The sequence below is a fragment of the Cygnus atratus genome, chromosome 1, assembly GCF_013377495.2.
Source record: "Cygnus atratus isolate AKBS03 ecotype Queensland, Australia chromosome 1, CAtr_DNAZoo_HiC_assembly, whole genome shotgun sequence".
NCBI classification, from domain to species: Eukaryota; Metazoa; Chordata; class Aves; order Anseriformes; family Anatidae; genus Cygnus; species Cygnus atratus.
The window spans coordinates 105,169,469-105,194,929 of NC_066362.1; the positions used below are offsets into that span (position 1 = coordinate 105,169,469).

Genomic DNA, 25,461 nt, shown 5'->3' on the forward strand with positions numbered 1-25,461 from the left:
GTGAAGTGCTAGTGCCGAGGTGCACAACTGCATTCATGATGGTGTTATGAGCAGTCTTCCCCACATAGGCAGGAAAGGATATAATTTGTTTTCATTTGGTAATTACTGGTCTGCAAGCTGCACACATGACAGAAAATGTGAATAAAATGTGTATAATTTAGTAGTGTATTAACATAAAAACTAGAAAACATCTATATAAGACAGGAAGCCTCCCCATCGCCTAAATATAAGCATTCATTTATTTGGCATGCCTTGCTTATTATCTAATTGATTTTCTTGAAGCACTGGCAGAGATACTAAAGCCCATTTTGTCATCTAGGAAATAAACTTCGTAGCAAGACCATATGGATCTATAATGGAAACCATTAGAATTTACCTGAAAGTTTCTTGGTAGCAAAATTTTTAGTTGAAAAACATTCAAAAAATTCTAAAAAATTTCTCAGGTGGAGTTTTCACCATTTTGCAGTTCATCTTGGCTAAGAAATAAAGAGCAGTTTCTTTTCTCATTCCATAAACTTATAAAATGTATTAAAAATTAACTATTGTTATTACTGCAACAATTATTGTTTAACTCATCAATTAAATATGAGATTTTCAAATTAAGCTTTTATGCAAGGAGGTTTGAAACCCATATATTTCAAAACAAATATGTCTACTAGCATATCTACTATTCTTCCCGTTGGGGGAAAGGTGATATTGTTGGTGTGAAAAATCTTTGAACTTCTATAAGGATAAATGGAATAAAAATTTCCAGTGCAATTTCAGAATATAAATTCATGGAGATGAACTGCAGATTTTGAAAGGAGGGAACTTAGAAAAACACTAAAGAGGTCTGCTCAGGTACTCAGACTTTTCCAAACATACTCTAATGCAGCATGTGAAGGCATCAGAACTGTGTGCGAATACACCTATAAAGAAGTGATGTCGTATATTGTTAATGAGCCAGGCAACACTAACTAGCACACCTAGTATTTATATACTAAATGGGAGAATTGTGAAAGGGTCAATGCTTTTAAAAATTTAAGACTTTCATTTTTTTAATTTCCAGTTTAAGTGTATATTGAACAGCCAGATGATATCTTCAATGCTTGGCCTGAAAAGATATCTTAATAGTTATCTAGATATATGACAACAACAAAATTGGCACTTACAATATCTGCCTTGGTAACTATGATGATACCTTTTACTCTAATGACAGCAAAACAATGTACAAAAGCTTGTATATGTTCTGAAACAGAACATCAAAAGATTGACTACAGCGAGATTCCTAATTTTCCTATTATGTATTGTTTTTAGAAAAATGGGTCTCGACCACTCCACTAACATACAGTACATGATATGTGAGTATTTTAAGAACTTATACTGTCATTTCGATTTCATCAGGAGTCAAAAAGCTTTTAGTTAAACCTTTTTAAATAGTAAAAGTAGCCATTTGTTCTTTCCCTGAAACAACGGCTCCAGTAAAAAAAGGTCTTTATCCTAAACATGTATTTGCACTCATATATATAAACATAACATTTATATAAAAGCAAGTAGTTTAGATATGCACATGCACACACACACACACACACACACAATTAAATGTGCTGTATATACTCAATATTCTCTTTCAATATATAGTACAGAAAGGTGGTTTACATCCAGAATATATCAGCTTCATATCCCAAAATTTTACTGCATGTTAAGAAATGCTATTTATGTTATTTCAGCTGTACCATTGGAAAGAAAACTGTTTTACCACTTCAGTTGCTCTCGATTACTTGTTTCAGAAACAAACACTGCTCTTCTAACATTTCCAGGAAACAGAAATAAAGGTAGAAGAATTCTACCATTTGTTTTTCTTGTTTTATTCCTTTAATTAAACATGATTTTGTCAACATAGTATTTGGTTAAACATTACCCCCCTATTGGTTTACATTCTGTATTTTGGTATGTCTGTCAGAATTGCATACTGTGAGTCTCTAGTATAAGGACTTCATAATATACAAGTCTTACTGAGGTTGTCCATTGAATTCCACTGGAAAGAAGTTCCACTAAATACAAAAAAGATTTGAACTTTCTCATTACAGCCTTTTATTATTTTATTTTATTTTGCTTTGTTTTATTTTGTTTTGTTTTATTTTATTTTATTTTATTTTACTTATTTATTTATTTATTTTTTAAATCAAACCTGTCAAGATAGATTGAACTCTCTGAAAGGCAAAGGAACTGTTAAAAATCACACTCTCACTAAAAATTGTATTACGTTTCAGCTATATGGGTTACAGTGACAACTAATTTCTGTAAGTACCATTAACAACAAATAAAAGTTACATTGGTTTTGTTATGGAATATTAATGCCCATAGAAACAAGCACAGAACTATTGCAAACCCGGACAAAGAATTCTTAGCCAGATTCATCTTATGACATGAGCAGAGCAAAACCAACTTTCTTAATGGCTGAACTTCAGCAACTTATGACGAAATCTGGTCTGGTGTTGGCTACATGTAAGACATCAGTAATGATCTGTTCTTTGTCTTGCATGGAAAAGCAATGAAAGCAATTGATTTTGCTCATGGAAAAATGCTTTTAAAATTTCTTGTAATCTTTAAAGATAAATTTATATGGAGTTATTCTGGATTGTATTCCAGATGCTCATTAGAGAACCAAAAAAAAACAATCAGCACCAATAACCTCAGTTGTTTCATCAAGGATAATAAAGGATTTTCTCAGCACTGTAGAAAACGATATATGACTTTTACAGAAAAAAAATAAAAAATACTCTGGCTTTGACCAAAACCTTACTTTATATTAACATACACATCTAAAGTGTGGAATCTACACTGCAATTTCCACACTGTGATTTGTGTTAAAAGACAAGTTATGAATGAATAAGAAGATTAAAGCAATCCTTGCTTTAGATGAAAGTGTAAGCTGACAGTCTTGTGTAAATGACAAAAGCAAATCCAGCTCCCCTACCCCATAACCTGACAAAAAATCAGACTTTTCAATGAGCTTCTGTGGCACTGTGAATGATGCAAATGCCTATCACTGAAGCTCTAGGTTTAGCAAAGGAAATGAGTTCAATGCAAATTCTTTCATCTCTTGTTTATAGATCTGACATTTGTAGTAAAACTGTCACTGTTAGTAAACTTGCACCATATCCATCAAAGTAATATCAGACTTCTTTGAAGATGATTGATAATATTCACATTTTTCAGCAGGTTGCAAACGGCATATATGTATCATGCCTCAATAAGGTAAGAGTGCAACCAAGTCAGTTTTTACACAGGAACTGCTTAGACTGTACTTTTGTATCATATTGAAAGATAACACAGATCCTCCCTAATTCATTTTATACAGATTTATACACCACGTGACCACTTCATTTTTTGAATAGTTAAATTTTGTCACTATACTTTGGGTCGAGATCTACAGTTTGAACGCTGTTTTATTTAGTGTTTCAACAGCAGCACTCAGCTACTACTTACTACAGAGACTTTCTACCACTGATCATTTGCCTGAAGTCAACTTCCAAGGTGTGTTTACTCAGACCACGTGAAAAAGGACTGGAGGTGGCAGCTCATCTCCTCACACACCAGAACTGCTAACTCCATCTTTTTTGTTTTCCTATTCAGTTTTTTTTCAGAGCAAATATTGTTCTACTTTTCCTTTTGAATGTAATCAGATATAGTACAAATAACAATATGGCCAAATGCATATTGAAAAGAACTCATTCATTTTGAGCCTTCTTCCAGAGAATACATCCATTTTGGGTATCTGGCATTCATACAGATCTTGCTCCATTCTTAAAACCATTCTGACACCATTATTGTTTCATTCCCCTAAATATGAGATTTTTCGTTGTGTAGGTATTCTCAGAGCTGGGTGAACATATATCTATTGAGACTTCTGATGATATTATTATGTGATTTTGCTAACTCTCATCCCACTCCTGCAGTGTTTATAATTTTAAATATAGAGGTTATAATCCTCCTCCTCTTTTTAACTCCCTCCTCTTTACTGGATTCCTGGAGGCTTTACTAATTACAGACTTTAGAAACAAATTCTGAATTCTTTACTTATGTATTGGGTCTAGATGGGAAAGTTAATTCCCCCACAGCAACCCATATAGTGCTACACTCTGCGCTTGTAGATGGAACAGCACTGGTATCACACCATCGTTTTTATCTATTTATGAGCAGGGCTGGCACAGCCTCCAGACTCCCTCCAACCCTCCCCAAAGCCAGTAGATTGGGGTGGGCAAGTGGTGGGGAGGGGACATCACTAGAGCAGCTGACCTAAACTGACCAAAGGGATATTCCACAGCATGTGATGTCACACTCAGCAATAAAACATGGGAAAGGGGAAAGAGAAGAGTGGGCTCTCATTACGAAAATGTTTGACCTCTCAAAAAAAACGCTACAAGTATTTAGGACCAGTTTCAAAATTCGTAGCTGAACATTGCTTGCTGATGGGAAACAGATAATAATTATTTTCTCTTTGCTTCTGTGTCCTTTGCCTTTTTTTTTTATTATTTTTATTTTTTCTTTTAGTTTAATTAAACCATCCTTAGCTCAACCTATAAGCCTTTTTTTTTCTTTCTTTCTTTCATTGTATTTTCTCGTTTTTTTTTTTTTTTGAGGTGAGGAAGTGTGAGAGCAGTGTGATAGAATTTAGCTGCCCATCAATGTTAAACCACCACAACTTCTCTTTCACTCTTCAAGTTTTGGAAGACAATGTACAGAGAGCTTAAGATGTGAAACTACCAGTACTTTTGCTATGAATGGAGCCATGGGCAGGGAATATGATCCCTAACATATTATCCTGAAGTTAATTTTATATTGCTGAGGAGGTAATTTTATAAAGCTGAAGGGATATTATTGCAAATCTTGAATCACTCAAACACAAATACAATAATAGGAAATGACAATCAACAGTAGCGTTTACTTACTGGGACCTGAAGGGGTAGTAGTAACAACTGGAAGTGCAGTTGGTTCTACATAATTACTTTCGTTACATTTTCCCTTTGTCAGGCCAATATCATCCAAGGCAATATCACTTGCACCATTCTTTTTAAAGGCATCAAAGATAACCTGAAATTCATTTAAAAAAACAGAACGTTATAACTTAATGAAACATCATTCAGCCTCCTATACCGAACCATTTAGTCTTTCTCAAATATTCTTATTTCCACTGTAATCTACACTGGTGCTATACTCAGAGGAGAGGATCAGGGATGAGACAGGACTTCCTGTAACACAAAAGCTATGCAAACTGAACAGATCATTCTTAGGAATGCAGGAATTTCATATAAACGATGAACATAATTTAAAATTATTCAAGAATTTTACTTATTTTTATATGAATACATGTAATTTTTAACACACAACATTCTGTATCACTTATCTGTCCAGCCCTTCTGATCTAATGGCATGTCTCCATGTACAACTGCAATTTATCATCTGATGGCTTGTTACTGCGTTTTAATATACACATATTTAAGGCAATCCTGCTACCAAGGAATTTGTGCTGGCAAAAAACATCTTGATGTCTTTCAATTATTAAGTATAAGTATATAGTATGTGTAAGTAAACTATTACAATTAAGTATAATTCTCTTCTTGAGATCTTATAACACACATTTCCTGGAAATGTGATGCACCCTGGTCAGAGATGTAGTCACTTTCTCAGATGGTAAATGCACCTTTCTGGCAGTGCTTTTGCATCAATGAAAACTAGTATAGAAAGACTAGCCAACCAAAATACCTATAAAAATAAATTTAAAGCTGTGGATCATTAGAAGAAAACTGATATCAATTAAACTAAAATAATTATATGAAAGACTAATAGCTTAACAAACCTTAAAATCAGATGTTTCATTTAAAGTTACTTGTCCGTAATTCCAGTTGTTTCCATAGTTTCCTTCTTTCTCAAAAATTATCTTTTCCACACCTTGTTCATCACTTATGCTAACACTTAAACGGTAAACATTAGGACTGTACATGTAATACCTAGAGGGGTAAGAACAATGTTTTCTATTATTATATTGAAGTGAAATTTCATGAAAAAATATCAAGCTTTTTATTTTTTAAACAGCTTTATGAAATTGGAACTAAACTTTAGTGAGCATGAAAACAAAATGAAACATTTTATACAATTAAAACTGGAAGTTTTACTTGCTCTTTTGCTGTATCTTCTGTGTAGGCCTAGTTAAGCTTCACAACAAAAACATTTCAGGGATTCTTAGTATTTCTGTATAGAAATACATGCTGGTTGCAGAGTGTAAATGGGAACTAAAGCTAATTGCAAGACAAACCTATAATGGAGTAAAAATTTCTGGAGTCAAGATTGGTCATGGAAATCCAAATAGACGTAGGCTTGTATGGTTAGCACACTGACTTGCATTAATATATATGAAAGAAAAATATTTTGTTTTATTCTTAAACAAAGTATGTGTTTAGGAATGATTTAATCTGCAGAGGTTACAAAACAATACCAAAAGCTTAGACAAGATGGATCTGAAGAGACCAAAGGCAAACTCTGAATCCGAACTCTCTCTTCTCTGAATCCAAGTCCTATGGGTGTTGAAATATAAAATCCTGCAAAATAATGAGCACATTTTAGTCAGTAGAAATATTATTTTTATTTTTTGTTTTTCCTTTTTTTTGATGAGGGCAAGTTTTTGTGTTTAAAAATGGTATCAGTAATATCAAGCACAGATTTAATGACTTGGAGGATTCCTGACAAAATAGAAGTGAACAATGACCCTGAGTTATATTGATCAGTCAAGAACATTAAAGTGAGCTTCTAAGCTTGTCAGATGGTCCTCAGAGCTAGACATGAAATCAGAAACTAGCCCTTCTGAAGTCAGTGGGAGATCCACCTTTTCTTCAGTAATGTCAGGAATTTACCTGAGTGATTTCTGCTTAGTTTATAAAAATGTCCCCCTGTTTGACATTGCTTGTAGATTTGCAATAGAATTTCCTGACATGCTATAATTTTTATCCACACTATAATGGGAAATATGGGGTGTGTGTTGGGGAGAAAGAGTGACTACATTAATATTTTATAACAAGGGGAAGCAAAATAAACAAGAAAGGACATTATTTGTTTATTGTTTAATCCTATTCTGAATTAATTCTTTCCTGCTGAGAATTTGGACTTCTTGCTGCCAAACGTAAATATAATGTGAGGACAGGCTACAGACACATTATGGTTTGTCACAAGAAAAGCAAAATTAAGCGTAGTTAAAAGTCCTAAAAGAAAATTCTTGCTTTATTGAAATTTTGTCTGTAATCTTAGATTTTATTATATCTATCTATGAACCTATATTCCTAATATCTACATATGCAATATTATACAGATAGAATTTACATTAAATATAATTAGGCAATGTACACTATATTATATTCTGTTATTTACACTTCTAGATTAGCTAGCTTTTTCACACAGAAGGTTCAAGTACATGAAAAAAAAAAAAGTCTGAAATATGAATAGTTTCCTGTGTTAGAAAAGCACATGTTAAAAGATACATGGTGTCTAGCTTTAAGATGAGCATGGCATTCATTTTAGAGCCAATGTGACAGGCCCCTGTTTTTGTTTCATTCATTCATTCTGAGAATTCAGAATAAATGGAGGAAATTTTGTCCAGTAATGAATGTAGTTTTCCTTTGGCACTTTCACTGTTAGAATATTTATTATATTGCCTGTATCATTTTGGTATGAAGTGTAATACTGTACAACACAGTCAGATGTGGAGAAAGGAAAATGAGATTTAAGCTGAATTTGAACTGAAATAAATATTTTCTAGTGGAGGTCTACAGTATTACAGAGGTTTAGTCTTGAGGCCTTGAGGTCTTTTAAGTATGTATTAACTTCCCTGCTATTCAAGAGTAGTGAAACAATACTACAGTGTCTATGTAATACCTAGATATTAATGTTGCAGTTTGCAGTTTTACTTCAAATGCAGGTAATAGAAATATGAATATTCAACATAAAGGTAACATTACATATAGCAACATCATATATGTACTGAGATCTAGTACAGTGAAACATATCTAGAATATATTAGCATTTTCAACACAGCTAGAAATCACTGTCAAGAGTTTTATTAAGTAAATTTTACATTTTTTCATTTGATTTATACTCTAGGAGTTGAGAGGGAAGACAAAACAGTGTTCTGAAGATTATTTAGAAAATGTTCATTTACTCAGAGAGAATAATTTGTATGCAATAACATACTGAACAATATTTTTCTTTTCCCAAGAGTAAGTTTTGCCAGAATAATTTTCACTTTTTACAGTTATTTATCACTGCATATGTTATTTGTCTTGCACAGAATATATATGGTCATTGTGAAATTCAAATTATCTTAACTAGTTTTAATTGGACTGAAAAATCAGCTGAGACAGATTCCGTGTTTTTTCTATTGAACAAGAAAAAACTTTTGGAGTCAAGTTCTTGGAAAAACATTCAACATACACATTCAAAATCTGATTTCTATTCAGTATCATCTGTTGAATTAAAATCCACGCATGATGTGACTATTCTTCCAATTAAGTTATTTTGCTGTTGGTGGTGTGTCTGAGTTCTGCATGTGTGCTGATAATCAGTGTTCTTGCAGTGCGGTTGTAACTGTACCATATGTACCTTGCAGGTCAATTTTATATAAATATATATATATGTATATATTGATTTTGAGTGGTAGATCAGGATGAAAAAGAAGTAATTTCAGTAAAAAGTAAATACATTTTTTTCCCCCTTAGACAAACAGATAAGTCACTTTGAATAGAGTCCAAACTCCTCAATACCCCACACTTCAAACAATGTATATATTCCTTTGTTTCTTCTTTTAGTTTTGGTGTATTTATACAAGATGATAATCAGTTGCATAAACTTTTTTGTATGGTAGCCCAGACTCATTTTTATGGCAGATAAAATTACATCCTAATAATACCACTATGAAGAAAACAGCTTACAGTGATATAACTAAAGCAGCTTTTCCTTTAATCTGCAAGCAATATATTTTTGATCTTACCTGACATGTTGCCAAATGTATGATCAAAATCAGGACCACTCATAAGGGGAAAGGTAGGGCCCTGAATTCTCTCCCAGTCTGAATCATCATCTGAATCTTGCCTCCAATAACAAAAGCCATCTTCAAAAGTGCAACAGACTTTCTCATAATCTGTGAATAAGAACCTCTAGTATATAAAAATGACAAAGACATTAAGTATTTTCTCAGAATTTCATAAGAATGAGTGACAAAGTGTACATTTTTTAAATGTTTTTGAAAACTGGAGCCCATGGTGACTCTCATTTTGCTCTTCTAAGCAACTCAAATAAATGTGTCATTTGTGCTGTAAACAATGCATCACTGACGGTGGCCTGACACGCTCTTGTACTTATTCATCAAATTTCTTTCTTGATCCTTCACCAGTAAGTGGTGGGGAAATGAGAGAGTACCCCTTGCATAGCTAACCCTAAGGACTAATCCTCCTCTTTTCTTAGCTGCAGTCTGGGCTGCTCCAGCTGAAAGATTCCCATCAGAGCCTCCACCGGTAAGCTCGACATATAACTGCTGTGCTTTACACATCAGAAATGTCTCTGTCTTTGTCCTTTGCTCTTTATTTGATCATATGTGTTTGCTGCAACACTCTCAATACTTTTCTTCCCATAATTTTCTCTCTTCATGGTGCCTTGAATCGCAGTTCTGCCCATAACAAGGATTTCCATGTGACAAGAATTTGTTGGCATTCTGAATCTTTTCTGCAGCATATCCCTTCCTAGTCACGTGCCCCATCCATATCCTTCTCAAAATGTAGCAGCTGAAGCAGCCTTCACTTGCTGAATCTGCCTCTAAATTTATTTCTTGATTACTAAAGAATATCAGAGCATGAGTCACATTGCTGCATTTTGTTTTCACTGTAGATTTACTGCATCTGGATTTTTTATTTTATTTATTTATTTATTTAATGTCTAGTCACCGAAGCACGTATTTTTCTGAATGCTAATTTTGCCACTTGGGACTACTATTTGTGGCAATGAATTAGATTATCAGAAACTTTGGAGAACAGGTATGACCTGGAGATCACAAAATAGTGATCAGCATTGGTGATCCCACAGTGTTCATCAGTTAACAAACTGACAGTGGGGAATCTGAAGGCCATCTGATATGGCCAGAGTTTTACTCTTTCATTTTAACAGCACAGTCTTTGTAAGGCATTACCCTATTACCAGATCTAGGCCTGTAGGCCTGTGGACAGTCCTAATGAAATCAATGATATGATCTTTAAAACAGAATGAAATTTCTCAGTGTGGAGTAAATTAAGGGACTAAGGCCAGAAAATACTGCTTCCCTGTTCATCTCCATTTTATCAAACTGAAAATATAGTTTCACCAAGCATTCTAGAAAACAAGCAAACAAAAAGAACACTTACTGTTTAGCTCATTTGCATTAAATGCAGTATATGTTGCATTAAAGCCATTGTAATTTTCAGAATAATCAGATATAAACTCAGCTGTAGCCTCATGAGAAAAAATGTATACTGTCTCAGCATTAGACCCTGAGAGAGAAGCTGAAAACAAGCAGAATAAAATAGTCAGAGAAAAAGAACGTGCATTAATATCTCCAGTGCTGTTATAAAAACACACTGGATTAGTCTTTTGAGTCTTAAAGAATGCTCTCTCTTTTGTACTGTGATCCTGTCTACAAGGCCTTTGAAACCCTGAAGCCATTCGGTTTGGCTGCCATATAATTATTCTGCATATCCCATCTCACTTATCTGTCGATATGGATATCAGCTAGTGGAGAAACATCTTTTATGTTACGCTGTGATTATTTTTTTATTTTGTTATAAAATACCCATATATTCAAAATTATAATCTTCTTATTCATGCTTATTATGCTGCAGATTTTCTTGAGGTTTACAGATATGCACTCTGAAACTCTAGAATAACAATACTGACTATGTGTTTTTATTAGATATACTTACTCTCTTACATAATTAGTATATATGCTTACAGAATTTCATGGACTAAAGAAATTTTGAATTACTGTAAAATTAATTTATTTACTTAAATGTAGAGTCTACTGGAAATGTACCTTAGAACGTTTTAGGCAACCCACTGAAGGACAGTCTTTAACATTGTCTTTACATCTTTGCAGTATCACCAGTCACCCCCACAGAAGTCTTTCAAAATACACAAGTTAATGGTTCCTACAGAGAATATTATTGAAGCACTCTCTCACATGGAAATTTAAATCCCAAAGCGGGATTATATTCAGAGCAGTACTGGAGGGGTAGAATTTCTCCATTCTGTATTTCAGGTGTCTTTTACTATTCTACATTCCCAATCTCTCCCTGCTTCCAAAAATAGGAGTATACAATAAAGATCTTTCTGAGTTAGAAATATTCCTGATCTAGATATTTATCTTCAAGTATGTGTATTCCATCTGTGATGGAATTCAGCTGGACAGACTGAGTCATGAAAAATGGTGAGAATCCCAGTTTTCCAGAATAGAATATAGAGGTAGTAATGTCATGCATATAATAAACTGCAGGGAGCACCATAGCACTTATATCAGCTTCATATCAGCTTCACATATCAGCTTCAGTTTAAATGCCTTAATTTTATTTCACTGTGTGCAATGTCAAAGGATCTTCTGACAACATATTTCCAATGAAACACAAACCCAGAAAGACCATGGCACTGTTCAAGTTATAACGATTGTTCAAGTAAGACATGTTGTTCAAATAAGACCTGTAAAATTGTTGTGATTTTTTATATATACGTAAGCATATTTCTGGTTATTTCATAAGAGTATTTAAGTATATCAAGATCAATAGTCTAATGGAAAACTGTATACAGATGCATTCTTTCACTTAAACATACACTTAGGTTTTTTTTTTTCAAATTTTTAACACTTATTTTACCACTTAAATGTTATTAATGAAAAACCAGTATCAACTGAAAAATAACCTTACCTCTTAAAGTCTTGTTTTGTCCTATACCTTCAAAAATATCTAGATTGTCTGCAAATTGTTGTGTATCAAAAGAAGTGAAGTTCAGTTTAATTGACAACCCTTGAGGCACTCTAAGATAACAGGAAAATAAACCAGAAACAAAAAAAAATAAATTAAGAGCCATGTTCTCCACTAATATTTGTTGTTGTTTGTTGTTGTTGTTGTTGTTGTTGTTGTTGTTGTTTGCTTGTTTTTGATTGTAGTAAATTCATTGTGTGCTTGAACAGCATTCAGTTCAGAAGCAAACTGAAATTACACCAATCGATATTATTAATCAAGATTAGCTATTTGGCTAACTTTTAGTTTGTAAAATTACTGATGGAATAGAGAATTAACCATTTGTAACAGTAGAACTACTCCTTTACTCACTGGAGTCACATATATTCTAGGAACTCAATTTTCTTAAAATTTAGAACATGCTATTCAGTTGGACAGTCTTTTTTTTTTCTCTGTGGATCATTAATTTCAAATCTCTTTTTAGTGCATGTTATTGATAGATGATAACGTCTAACTGCTCAAGTAGAATTCACCAAGTCAGAGAAGTGCTATAATGCTATCAATGTGTATCAAGATCTGTCTTCCAAAAGTTAAAAAAAAAAAAAAAAAAAAGTCTCCTACACAAAACAGTATTTACATGAAGATTTGAGGATCTCAAAACCACTGTTTGGGAACGTGTTATCAAACCTAATATCACCCAGTAATTTTAACAGCAGATGTCATTTTAACAAAAGTGTAAAAATTGCTGGGTTTTGTTTTGCTGTAGTAACCTATATTTAAGCAGTTACATACATGGTAGTCCAAATTCTAAAGCTGTAATATCAAAATTAGCTTCTTATGTCATCATTTTTGTTGTTGTTGTTTTTGTTTTTTGTTTGTTTGTTTGCTTTCTCTAATTAAGATACTCAGTAAAAATAACTTTTGAACAACAATCTACTGGTGCTCATCAGAAGTGACTAGTAGGGAAACATGAAGTAAGTATTTGCATTTTTTGAAAAACGTTTTTCTGTCAGTTAAAAAACATCCTTAGTTTGAAAAGAGTAAAACAGTAGTTGAAAAGGAAAGATGAACTAATCTGTTGGAGAAACATTGAACTTACTGCTCTTACTTTTGAAAAGAGAAGAAATTACTTCTTCATTCACGGAAAAGTTAGAGGGGTGAAAATGTAAATGTTTTACCCAACGACAACAGGGAAATCTTTCTAGACAGAAAGAAAGGCAGAAGACAAAGCAAATCTTGGATGTGTTATAACTTAACTTTTAACACATTTTCACATGGATAGTAAAAATAATAGTACAAAATATCTCTCATTGGTAACTGAAAAACCCGAAAGGTTCCCTCATAGGAACAATTCTGCTCTAAAGGGACCCAATATTTGAACTTTTCAGGCCTTTACTCTCAGTGATACTACAATTTTCTAAAGCAGATAACTGGAAAATAAAACCAGATGTTTGCTTTTGTCATTGATCAATCTGTAATTACACAGATCTGCAGCACCTGTACTGTATTATTCACAATTATCCATGAGTATTTCCCAAACTAAGTTTTTGACAGTTACAGAGCCCGTGTAGACACCTACTCAGTACACTGCCTCTTGCCACTACACCAGCCTTTGAAGCAAAATTAACAGCTTAGAAGGCAGTAGTTCACTTGAGACAAAATTATTTATTATGCTCAAATTCTGTAACACCACGAACTGAGAAACAAGTCAGGTGTATGTGCTGACATATACAGTCTTGTGCTTTTCCTGTAACACACTGTATTTTAACATCATCTGTGGCCTGTAATTATTGGTGAATGGTAGTGTTGAAGCTGAGAAGGAATGAATGTATTAAAGAGAAGAAAAAACTATGACTTTCTCCTGAAATATAAAGGTGAAGATGAAAGTCCTGAACAAGCTCAAAGGGTAGCATTGTGAAAGGGGCCTTTGGGAATGAGAATTTCAAATCTTTTTCAATTTTAAAGGTATTTCCTTAAACTATTTTGGAAAACTATTTTGAAACTCTTCTACCAAATTAATACTTCTCACAATCAAAGAACGGCTATTATTACAAAGCCATGATCAGAATCACTGTCTCTCAATGCTGCAACTTTTGAACTGGTAATCATTCTGTGGATTTTTACGAGCTTAAAACTCGTGATCATTGACTTATTTTAGATGAGTACTTGAGGATGAGATTTATCACATACTATGGCTACCTTTTTGTTCTCCCTGGGCTATAAAGAGGAACAAGGGGATTCTTGAATACTCCAGCTGTTAATAACAGGGATGTCTTATACAAAAACAGTACCTAAAGACTGGTATGTACTGTAATACTTTGAAACTGATATCTTGCAATTATTTTGAATTGTATAATTTGTTGTGAGCTTAAAAATATGTTCCTTCACACGCATGTAACACACAAGTTTTATCAAAATCCTTGCAAGTGGGAAAATTTGTGATATAGTTATGGGTTTTAGGCCTGCAAGTCTTTAAAGAAAAGCTGTGTAAATACAAGGGAGAAAATGCCATTATGTATTATGTATTTTCTATGCTGGGGTATTTGAGAATAGAAATGGCATAAGGTACACGAAAAAACAACACCTCATAATCAAAGAAATCTTAGCTACAAAACTGTTGGAAAATGGCTTACAGTATAATCCATCGGCAAACAATATTTGCATTATACGGTTTTGGATAATTCATAGAGTGGAAAGACCCAGAGGAATCAGTCAGCATGTATTTTCCATCACAAACTGCAGCTGTAAAGATATAATGAAGAACATTTGTCAAAATGTCATTTGAAAAAGAGAAGCAGAGCCAAAATGAGAGTGACCTTAGATACTGGTTTACAAGTACTACCTAGAAAATACTTTGTAAGCAACACTGGGAAGATAAACTAAAACACACTGCCAACCCACTCTCATTTCTAATTCCTATGACTATTTAATCTCAAACTACTATACGTGAAAAAAAAAGCAGCACAGACAGTTCAAGTTTAAATCAGAGACAATCCAACTAATCCAAACTAATATAAACTAATCACACTCATTAAAATCCAGTAGGATTCAACTAATCCAACTGTCTTTCATTTTATTTTTTACCTTTGTAAGGAAAAAGTATCTTGCCTTAATAATTCCTATCTACAGCTACTTTAAATGAGGAAACTGTTCATGCACTATCAGAAACTTGATATCGTGAATAAATGCAAGAAGGGATATGGTTCACTATTGGTCTCTCTATTTTTATGATCTCCCTGTTCCTCGCCTTACATATTACTAAGTATTCAGAAAGATAAGTGGATATTCCCAGTTTCCTGCTAGCTATCGAGTTCATTCATCTAAGGTAAATCTCATCCATCATCATGTAATTTTTCAAAAGGCTTTTATTAGTTTTTTTTTTCTTGGTGCATTATACCATCTCATGCATGTTCTTCAGTTTAAAAATCAATTACTTTAAAAAAAATCTGTACTTCTAAACCTCAGAAAGATTGGAAATATTAATTCACATTGCATTATGTAATTGCAGAAGACACTGAAACATTGTTTAAGACTTTGCTGCATCCTCACTGAACATTATGCCAGGATTCTCTCTGAAGTTATTTTTTTCCCTTTTTTAAGAAAGCATCATAGAGCTTTCAAGTAAGGATATAATCAGTACAGTACAAGACTTTCTGGAGAGGTTAGTTCATCAATTTGAAGTTTATAACCAGAAATTAGATAGAGCTTTTCATTAACATCAGAAATGAAATCATACCTATAATGACTATTCAAATGATGAATAATCAATCATATTGGAAATTAAATTGAAATTTTATTGAACATAGTACTCCTCTGGGAAATTATTATATAAAATAATAAATCAGGGCTCCTTGTCTGTTCATTTTAAAAGCATAAAATTCGTTCTGTCCATCACGACAGCAAAAACAAAATAAAAATTAAGCTTTGTTTCTGTCAGGCTCAGTCATATTGTATTAATAAAGACCGTGTAAAATGAATTTCACTAACAATTTTGTCTGATGCATAAGCTGGAATAGAAACATGTTCCATTTTGCAGTCTTCATGGATGTTGAGAGGAAAGTAGACCATGTAAAATTTTAAATACATAGAGAAAACAGGTCCATGAAAGAGAGATAGTATTTTATATAACTTTTTTATCAGATTAGACTACACTTTTAGAGCAGGCATAGAAGTACTTTTTCTGTCCATCTGAATTCATACATTCTCTGTCTTTACCAATGGGCTAATATTTACAACCATCTCCCCCAAACAGTGCAATTTCTTTAATTAATGAACAGAGAAAACATTATGGATACCTTTCCAAAGTCAATATTTATAAAACATTCTGAAATAGCAGACAAAAAGAAGAAATCATTAAAAAAGACATTAAATGGAGACATTACAAAAAATATCATTTATCTAACATCCAAGAGCTTAGTTTTCATTTATACCAGAATGAAACTCTGGCTATACTCCAGGGATGAATTTCAGGTGTCAGCACACCTATTTCCAAATGCAGTCACCAAATGGAAACCAATAAGTATGAGGAACACAGAAAAGCATCGAAAACAGTAAGAGATACCATGAACAGGAACAGCAAAGCAGCTGACCCCAGTACAAGACAGTCAGTGCAGCAGTAACAAATGATATGAACTAGAAGTCCTCTCTCTTGGTGCTACTAGTGTTGAGAGAAGAGTAAAATTAATGCGAGCTTCAGTTGTTCTAATTCAGTTGTTCTAAGCCAGAAGACATCTTTTGTAGGAACTACTTTAACTGTTTCCCAACATGCATCTCTGTGCATTTCTATTTAGTTATGTTGCATACAGGGCACATGAGGAGGACTTAATCCTGTTATCCTTGAAATCCAGGGAGAAGTTCCCCAAACCGGTCAGATGAAGCCCACATATTTCACTCAACAGGCCCTTTCTCTGCCAAGGGCAGTGCATTACTTGCTGGCTTCCATATGATTAATCTCTCTCAATACTCTAGTAATGTTGTGAGGTATATAATCACAAAATATTAGCCTAGACATATAATAACTGTAAAGAAAGGATGCAAAGTGAACACCTTCTGGGCTCGGCCTCCAGTCTCCCCTTTCCTTACACTTACAGGCTACATGGCTGCTTTTCAGCATTGCTGGATATTATTAATAGGTGCTGTTCAGACTTTCACATTTCTCTAGAGACCCTTTCATTGAAATTGCTTACTGTACTTTTGCACTGGTCTTTTGTTACTGCACTCCATTGCAGAACCAGAAATAAACCTTTCAAGATAATTTTCATCAATAAACGCAAAAAATGAAGGTGTTCAGTTGTCTGAAACTTTGCTAAGAATCTTAGATTTTCCTGAGTTCTGTCTAAGACAGGAAGAGACCATTAAAATTCACACTTGTATCCTGTATTTTAAAACCGCTAACATACTATAAACTCAGAAGTATTAGACAGAAAAATAATCAAGATGAAAAAACAAGTTGCTTAAACAGCAGCAACTCCTCTGTGTACAAGAACACTTGTAGCAAGAATCATGTATCACCTGTAAATCTCATTGTAAAACCCAGAAGCACTTCTGAAAATGTAGACATTGTTAGCTTTTATGTGACTGTATTGTTACTCTAGGGATGGGACATAAGTGAAAAATCAAAGAAATGGAAAAATTGGCAGGTATCCCAAACGTGCATATGGCTTATTGCCATCCACTCTGCTGGTTTTGCAAAGTCTGCTAAGAAATCTAAATATATACATATAGAAAAGCTCTCTGCTTTTTGGATGGAAAATTTTAAGACTGAAAATATAAAGTAAGTGTGATGGAGCAACAATTTGTCCCCTAGCCAGAATTGCATTTCTTTAAGGTTATGAACTGAATCTGCCAATCTAATTGCAACTGAATAAATTGCTTGGAAATACCAGGCAATAGCGAAAATGATCAGGGATGACCCATCCAGCTCCCTAAAGCAAATTATAACTACAGCTAGTTTCTTTATGATTTTCTGCCCATTTGAAGTTGTATGCATATTCCTGTAGTTTTCAGCTCAGTTGTGCATATTCTTTACTGACTGGTGAAATTTGGCTATGATCAAGAAATAATATACTCAGTTGAAAGGAGCAGGGCACTCACAACTTTTATGTTGCAGAGAGTCAGGGAGAGATGCAAATCAGATCCAGAAAGGCATGTGCATCAGAGGCTATGCCTCAGCTGAAAAACTCTGCTCAAGTAGAATTCATGCACAGGCTCCAAGGCACAGCTGAGTCATAACTCTGAATGCAAGCAGGTGAATTATCAATGTATGAATATCAATTAAATTCTCTCTTATGTAACAGCTGTGATTGTAGTATCTTTAATAAATCATGAGCAAAACGTTTGAAATGAGACCTAATAATTAATACTAACTAAAAAGCATTTGTTTTTATGAGATGTATGCTACTAATTATTAACTATTATAAGGATCTGCACTTTTTATTTAGCTCTATCCACAATAAAACTAAAAGCCCACCAGAATACCAAAACCAAAACCCACATCTCAAAAAAACAGTGTGATGGTAGAAATGAAAGACTGAATAACTCCTTGGAGTTGTGTTACTTCAGCCTCTCCAATGGAGCAAAGGTCTAGCTGAAGCTACCCTTGGACCTTCAGATTTCCCCAATGTAGAGAGACCTGATCAGAGCCCATCACTGTTATGATCTAGCTGGAGGCAGCTGTTATGATAAAGAAAGATTTGGATGCATTTCAGTGGATACTCTACCAAAGTATTTTAATGGATGTTTTCCTTAAAGGGCCTGACTAAGTCTCCCTTCTGAGCTGGCTGCACTCAGAAAAGTGAAGGTAATGGGCAGGTCTGCAATTCACCTTTTTTCTAAAGAAGATTCCACTTGCAGATGGGGTCAGCATGCCACCAGCTTTCAGACACAGGCTTGCAATGACTATATTAAAATTCTTAAAATTATTTCAAATTCTAAAAAATATTTTTCTTCTTTGTTTTTAAATCAGAGTCCAACATTTAACATGCTTCTGAAAACTCAAACTAGACTGACCCCACCATTTTTCCCAGGAGAGCTCAGAAATATGTTCTCACAGCAGAACACAAATAAGTTTTCCAGATTCCTTTACTAACAAATGATATATTAAAAATAAAATAAAATAAATAAAATAAATACAATAAAATAATAAAATAAAATAATCAGGCAGTTCATTGTTCCAACGTCTCCCAGAAAATTTAAAAAGTTCTCTCTGCAAGAAAACTTTAGAGACTGGGAGCTGAGACTGTGAAGAGCAATGCAGGTGACATTAACACATATGCCTCCCCACCAAAAAGCAGCACACACAATTTGGTAACCAGCAACACAAACAGAATCCTTGGTACAATTTCAGTGCTCACTGCTAAATGGAGCATTGGCAGCTGCATGAAAAGGTGCTCAGGGAAGCTAGGCAAATAAGCTCACTGGTGGTGAAGGATGCAATTTATTTATTTATTTTTTTATTCAGTCATATACTAATCAGGTCGTAGTTCTGTAACATTTTCACAGAATCACGGAATAGCAGAGGTTGGAAGGATGACCTCTATAGGTCGTCTTGTCCAATCCCCTGCTCAGGCAGGGTCTCCTAAGAGCTTTTTGCCCAAATGTTTACCATCTTGCATCTCTCACTGTGGTGCCAGCAAATCAAACATTTGTGTCAGATGTGCAAGTGCAAGGTCAACAGACGAAGTTACAGTTCCTGCCACAGCAGGAGTCACACTTGACACCTGTGGCTGCAAAATGCAGTACACACTCACCACCCCACCTAAGTCTCTGAATGTGGAGGCAGGAGAGAGTAGGTGTTCCTTCGTGTGTGACAGACTGCTGATTTTGTTAAGAAAAATAACTTTTCTGATTGAACGGTAACTACATTTTCAAAAAGGTGTCTCATTGATCTAAATTTGTTCCCACTGAAATGAAAAAATCATTTTCTCTATTGCCTGATGAATAGTTTTAAGTTCTCTTCAAAATCCTCAATGGCATCTAATTATTTCTCAAAGGGCAAATTTCAGTTATCATTTAATTTAATTCATAATTTTAATAAAAGCACATCAAGAAATTATACAAACTTATCTAAACATATAGTACATTCAGTATAGCTTTAGTATTAGAGAGTACATTTTTAGTTGAAGCATAGGGGATTTTAGCAGGAAAAGCCAGATGTTTTACAGCTAACACTGCAGAAATTTAAAGACGGGCCCTGGTATATTAGCTTATTCCTTGCCTGATTTTTCTATGTAGGAATCTAAAATCAATTATCTCACAATAAATTAGTAAGAAGAATACATTGTCTATATGATAGAGTATACCGAGATACAATATTATTGTATCAGAGTATATGTTATTGGGAAAAGTTGTTTGTAGTATTATGTATGATGATATTCCTAATGTTGGAATCAAAAGCAAAACCTCTCTTCTGACTCCAAATATGACAGTAAGTTGTTTCTGTTACTGGGCAATGTGATTTTATAACTGTATAGGGTCATAATTTTGATGTGTTTGGAAAGCACATTATTTGATATTACTAGTACACAACTTCATATGAAATTTTGACATTATTTTACATTTTATATTTATAGTTTTTAATATTTACATATTAAATAAGAATTTTGATATTATGCTATATTACTATAGCCAGCTTGTGATATTTATTTACTCAGCATATTCTTTCTTAATGAGAATTTTAAAGAAAAAAATCAATTTACAATAATATTATTATAACAACCCCTCTTGTTATCATTTTTGCTAGACTTGATTTAGACGTCATTATGCAATTTATTGGCTGTAAATTATTTACAGAATACTGACAGGTTTAAGTATGTTCGAAAAGACTGTTCTGCAGGGATTTGCATTCTTACCACATCTTTTTTCAGATTCATCTGAACCATCCGGGCAGTCCAAGACTCCATCACAAAATAAATCTTTTCTAATGCAGGTTACACCATCAGCACAAACTTCAGAAAGTGGCAAGCACTCAACTGAAATAGTAAGGACAACAGCAATAACAACAAAGCAGTATTGCAGTTACACTACAGAGGAAAATTGACTTACCTTTGGTTACTCTAGCACAAATCAAATCAACCACTCTATTGTGTTTTACAAAACTGCATTTTTAAAACTTTGGAATGAAATATCACATACTAAAATGGTAAATTTGGAACAGAGTGAAGAAGTTCTGAGAAGTGACATATTTTTTGAAACTAAGTTTGGAGTAGGGCTGGAAGAAAAATTCTATGAATTCCCATCTTCTTCCTCTACCTAAATATACTATTTTATGCAATATAATAAACACATTTTCCAATTTCTTATGCTTGAATAACATGAGAAAACTGTCATTTGGTTTAAATAACAGTGAAAAATCTCTGTTTTGAGTTTAATACAATTCAGTTTATTTTTTTGATCTCAACACATCACAATATTGAACCTCGTGATAAAAAACTTATTTTTTGACTAGCATATCTTGAAAACTAAAGCCTTTAAGATTGGATTTGGAAATACTAGAAACATCAGAAACCTGATTCTTTTCAGATTTAAAAATAAAATTCATAAGCTAAGAGAAAATTTCTGCAAAAAAATAATACATTGGCTGATCCTTAAAACTGTGGAATCTTACTGATAGCATTTTGCTAGAACATAAATGTTCATCCACAGAATATAAGCTGTATGTAAAAGTCTTAGATATCTGTAGAACTAAGAAGTAGGTCATATTAAAGTAAACAAAAACATGCAGCTAATATCAGCTTTGGATAAGTACCAATTTAATAATTCTTGAAAATTCTATAAAATATTATGAAAATACACAATTCCCTACATAGCTCCTTTTCTTTACTTCACTAAATGCTCAGAGGTAGAGGCTAAAATTTCTTATGTAAGCAGCAAAAATATTAATTTGTAAAACAGCAGCCTCTTGCATCCTCTGGACATTATTGTTTGATTTATTTTTCATGCAACTCTTACTCTTTAATCAGATTAAGTAAATATGTGTAAGATATTCAGTATAAGTGACAAAGACTGGAATTTGTTTGGATGTACCGTAGCGTTTCAAACTGCTTTACAAAATGCTTTACATGTTAGCAACACAAAGAGTGTAAAGCAAAAGAGCTGCCATTTTGAACCCAACTGGTAGCTGAAATAAACCAAAAATATTTAAGACAAGTGTTGGACGTGATAGTGTCAACAAACAAATTGCCACAGATGAGCAAAGATGAGACTGTGCTTTCTAGACCAAGTACAAAACCTCTACCAATAATCTCAGAGTATGTTTTGTACAGCCCAATACACAAGAAAACATTGTTTAAAAATGACATGATCAATTCTAGTTTTATTCTTCCACTCATAAAACTAAACAGCATTGCCATCTACTGGATATAAAGAAATTAACATTTTCTAGTAAAACATTTTGACTTCTTTTTGAAACAGCAAATTACCCTAAATTGCAATATGATTTCTGTACTCAACTAAGAAATGGCAGTAAATACATTAGACCAGTTTGAAAATGCTTATAAATATCATATGTATTTCACCATTTAATGAGATTGGAGGAGGTTTTCAAAGATTTGAACAGCTTTGTCTTTCCATTATCAGAAGTAATGTGAGAATTTGCTATCAGTTACAGATTTCCCAAAACCATGAACAAATATTATGAAGCAAAAATGAGCATTCAGTATGGGTATCAATATTGTGATATCAATATTATCATATTAATAATAATGATAATCAATATTATCATATCAGTATGTGTATAATACACAAAGCATTTTTGTAGAATGTACAGTCTAATACATTACCTCTTTTTTAAGAGGTCTCCCTAGTCAAATAAAAAGTAAACCTGCATATTGTATGCTTGTATGAATGGGATGCAAGAATTCATATAACAACACAATGTACAAAAACAGTCAATTCTAAGATCTCAGACTGTTTCATATAGCCACTCTGATTTTCCCCATATGAGGTTACCTACCTGAAGTTGTGAACTTGATTGTGGTGAGTTGTTCTGAAACTGGGCAAACACAAACCCTGGGTTAGAACTCTACTTTGTGCTCTCTTGTAGCCCCTCTGTGTTTTTCTGGGCAGAACCAAGAAGCAGATATACAGATCTTATGAGATCTGCACTATTTACTGTATCCCCAAACCCACAGCTTAGGTAATGATATAGTAACGCCACCTTAATTGGTTTGATCCTGATGGTCAAATGTCAGAATAAACATAAGAAAATTAATATGGAACCCTAGTGTATTTTAAATCTCATTCTTCTATACATAGTCCCATACATTTCAGTAACTTCTCTCTCTATATATAAATTTATTAATTAAAATTATTAATTTTATAATTTTTAAAATTCATTAATTTATTAATTAATTTAATAATTCAATTAATTAATTAATTAATTATTAATTTATGAATTTTTATTTATTATTTAAAAAAAACAGTAATGTTTTCTTGTTAAATAAACAAGTTCTGACCCGGAACTGATGTCAGGGAGCTTGTAATTAGACTCATGGGATCTGCTGGAAAAAGACAGGTTATGACTTTATTAGTAGTACTAAATGTATAAGTACTTTTTAATATAAATAATATTGCTTAACACATTGGTTAGCTCAGCATGTGAAGAGACTCAAATCTGTGTAGTATTTGTGCACTTACATACTGGAAATATATACATAAATGTGTTCATCACAGAATCATTAAGGTTGGAAAAGACCTTCAAGATCATCTGTTCCAACTGTCCACCTACCAACAATATCACCCACTAAACAGGTCCAACCTTTCATTAAACGCCCCCAGAGATGGTGATGCCACACCTCCCTGGGCAACTCGTTCCTGTAACTGACCATCCTTTCTGACAAGAAATGTCTCCTAATTTCTAATCTGAATCTCCCCTGGCGCAACTTGAGGTCATTCCCTCTAGTCCTATCACTAGTTAGCTGTGAGAAGAGGCTGACCCCCAGCTCCCCACACTACTCCCAACTACTTTCAGGTAGTTGTATAAAGCAATAAGGTCTCCCCTGAGCCTCCTCTTCTCCAGACTAAACAACCCCAGTTCCCTCAGCCACTCCTCATAGGACATGTGTTCCAGGCCCTTCACCAGCTTTGTAGACATAATGTTTATACATATTTAGAAATAATCAAATGCCTAGGTACACAAGTAGATTTGTATTAATGATAGTAAATCGAAAAACATTCTGGAAAAAAAAATTGAATTCTTGTTCCAACACACTTTCCCACTAGTGATTTTTTAAATAACAATCTTCCTCTTACTGAGGATGTCTCTGGAGTTTCTGGTTCCCAAAAGGTCAATTTTTCCTCTTTGAATTTGCATTAGTATGCCTCTGTACTATTTTTACTTACTACATTAAGACTTAAATTTGTGTGTCATTACAGTCAACAGATTCTCTCAGTTGATGAGATGATGGGCTAGAAGGAATAGTATGAGGTACAGTAAGGCCTTCTCTATAGTTTACCACCAGTTTATGACTTTTGCTGCAGAAGTTGCTGATCATTGGACATTACAGACAGTTACTCTTGTTAGATGTTCCTGTTTTTCCATACCTATTAGTGGAGAAACTTGCAAGAGGACTTCCTAGTAATGTTCTACCAAAATGTGCTGGTTTAGCAAACACTATTAAGCTAAGCTAGGTCATTTTTTATTAAATGGATTATGGACCATTCCATGTCAGCAAACGTGAGGGCAGAGCTCCTCTGGCAGAGAGGAGAGCCCAGCAGAAGGTGCAGGGAGGGTGCATCTGGATGGACTGTACTCACAAAGCTGCATTCAGGGAAGGACATCATTCACAGCCTCACAGTATTTTGTAAAGAATTATATATGTATATATCTACCTATATACATACCTATCTATGCATCATTTAATGGACCATTATTTTGGGAAGAATGAACCATTCAATGACCTGAAACATGGATGCATGCATGAGCAGGCTTTTCTAATAAGACAAGTATCAGGAAGTTACACCTTGAAGGGTGTTGAGAAAAAACAGGGTTGTCACAGGTGCTCCCCAAAGTGCACATGCAAGCTGATAACAAAAGCCATAAGAGTAAAAGCATAGGACAGTGACGAAAGCATCAGTAGTATAAGCACAAACCTCATGTGGTCAATTACTAAACAATCTAAGGAACATGTGAGGTGGATAAAGCTGGTTTTAGGCTCAACGGAGAGAGCACAACCAAGTTCCAACAGATGTAAACATACCACATAGGGTAAAATGTGGGCTTTGAGTTGAAAAAGAAAGAACGAAGAAGTTGACTGTTAGTGAGCGTATAAAAATGACGGAGTTGGGAGTTGGACTCAATGATCCTTGTGGGTGTCTTCCAACTCAGGATATTTGATAATTCTGTGACCTCAAGCAGGTTTCCTCAGAGCAAGGAGGAATGAATCCATGCTAGAAACATTTTTCCAGTTCCAGCGTGGGATGCCAACAACTCCCAGCTCCCTTCTCCCTTCCTCTGGCA

The 25,461-nt window shown here is 33.9% G+C and overlaps 1 protein-coding gene across 1 annotated transcript in view; it reads right to left on the reverse strand.

Annotated features, from left to right (window-relative positions):
* The window catches only part of TMPRSS15 (transmembrane serine protease 15), a 56,794-nt gene that overhangs the window by 22,577 nt on the left and 8,756 nt on the right, over window positions 1-25,461 (reverse strand). The window contains 10 exon segments of the mRNA XM_050711886.1: window positions 4,935-5,076; window positions 5,843-5,993; window positions 6,479-6,581; window positions 9,020-9,169; window positions 10,422-10,559; window positions 11,970-12,079; window positions 14,639-14,747; window positions 20,855-20,974; window positions 22,957-23,008; window positions 23,010-23,049. Of these exon segments, the coding sequence (XP_050567843.1) occupies window positions 4,935-5,076; window positions 5,843-5,993; window positions 6,479-6,581; window positions 9,020-9,169; window positions 10,422-10,559; window positions 11,970-12,079; window positions 14,639-14,747; window positions 20,855-20,974; window positions 22,957-23,008; window positions 23,010-23,049 (1,115 nt within the window).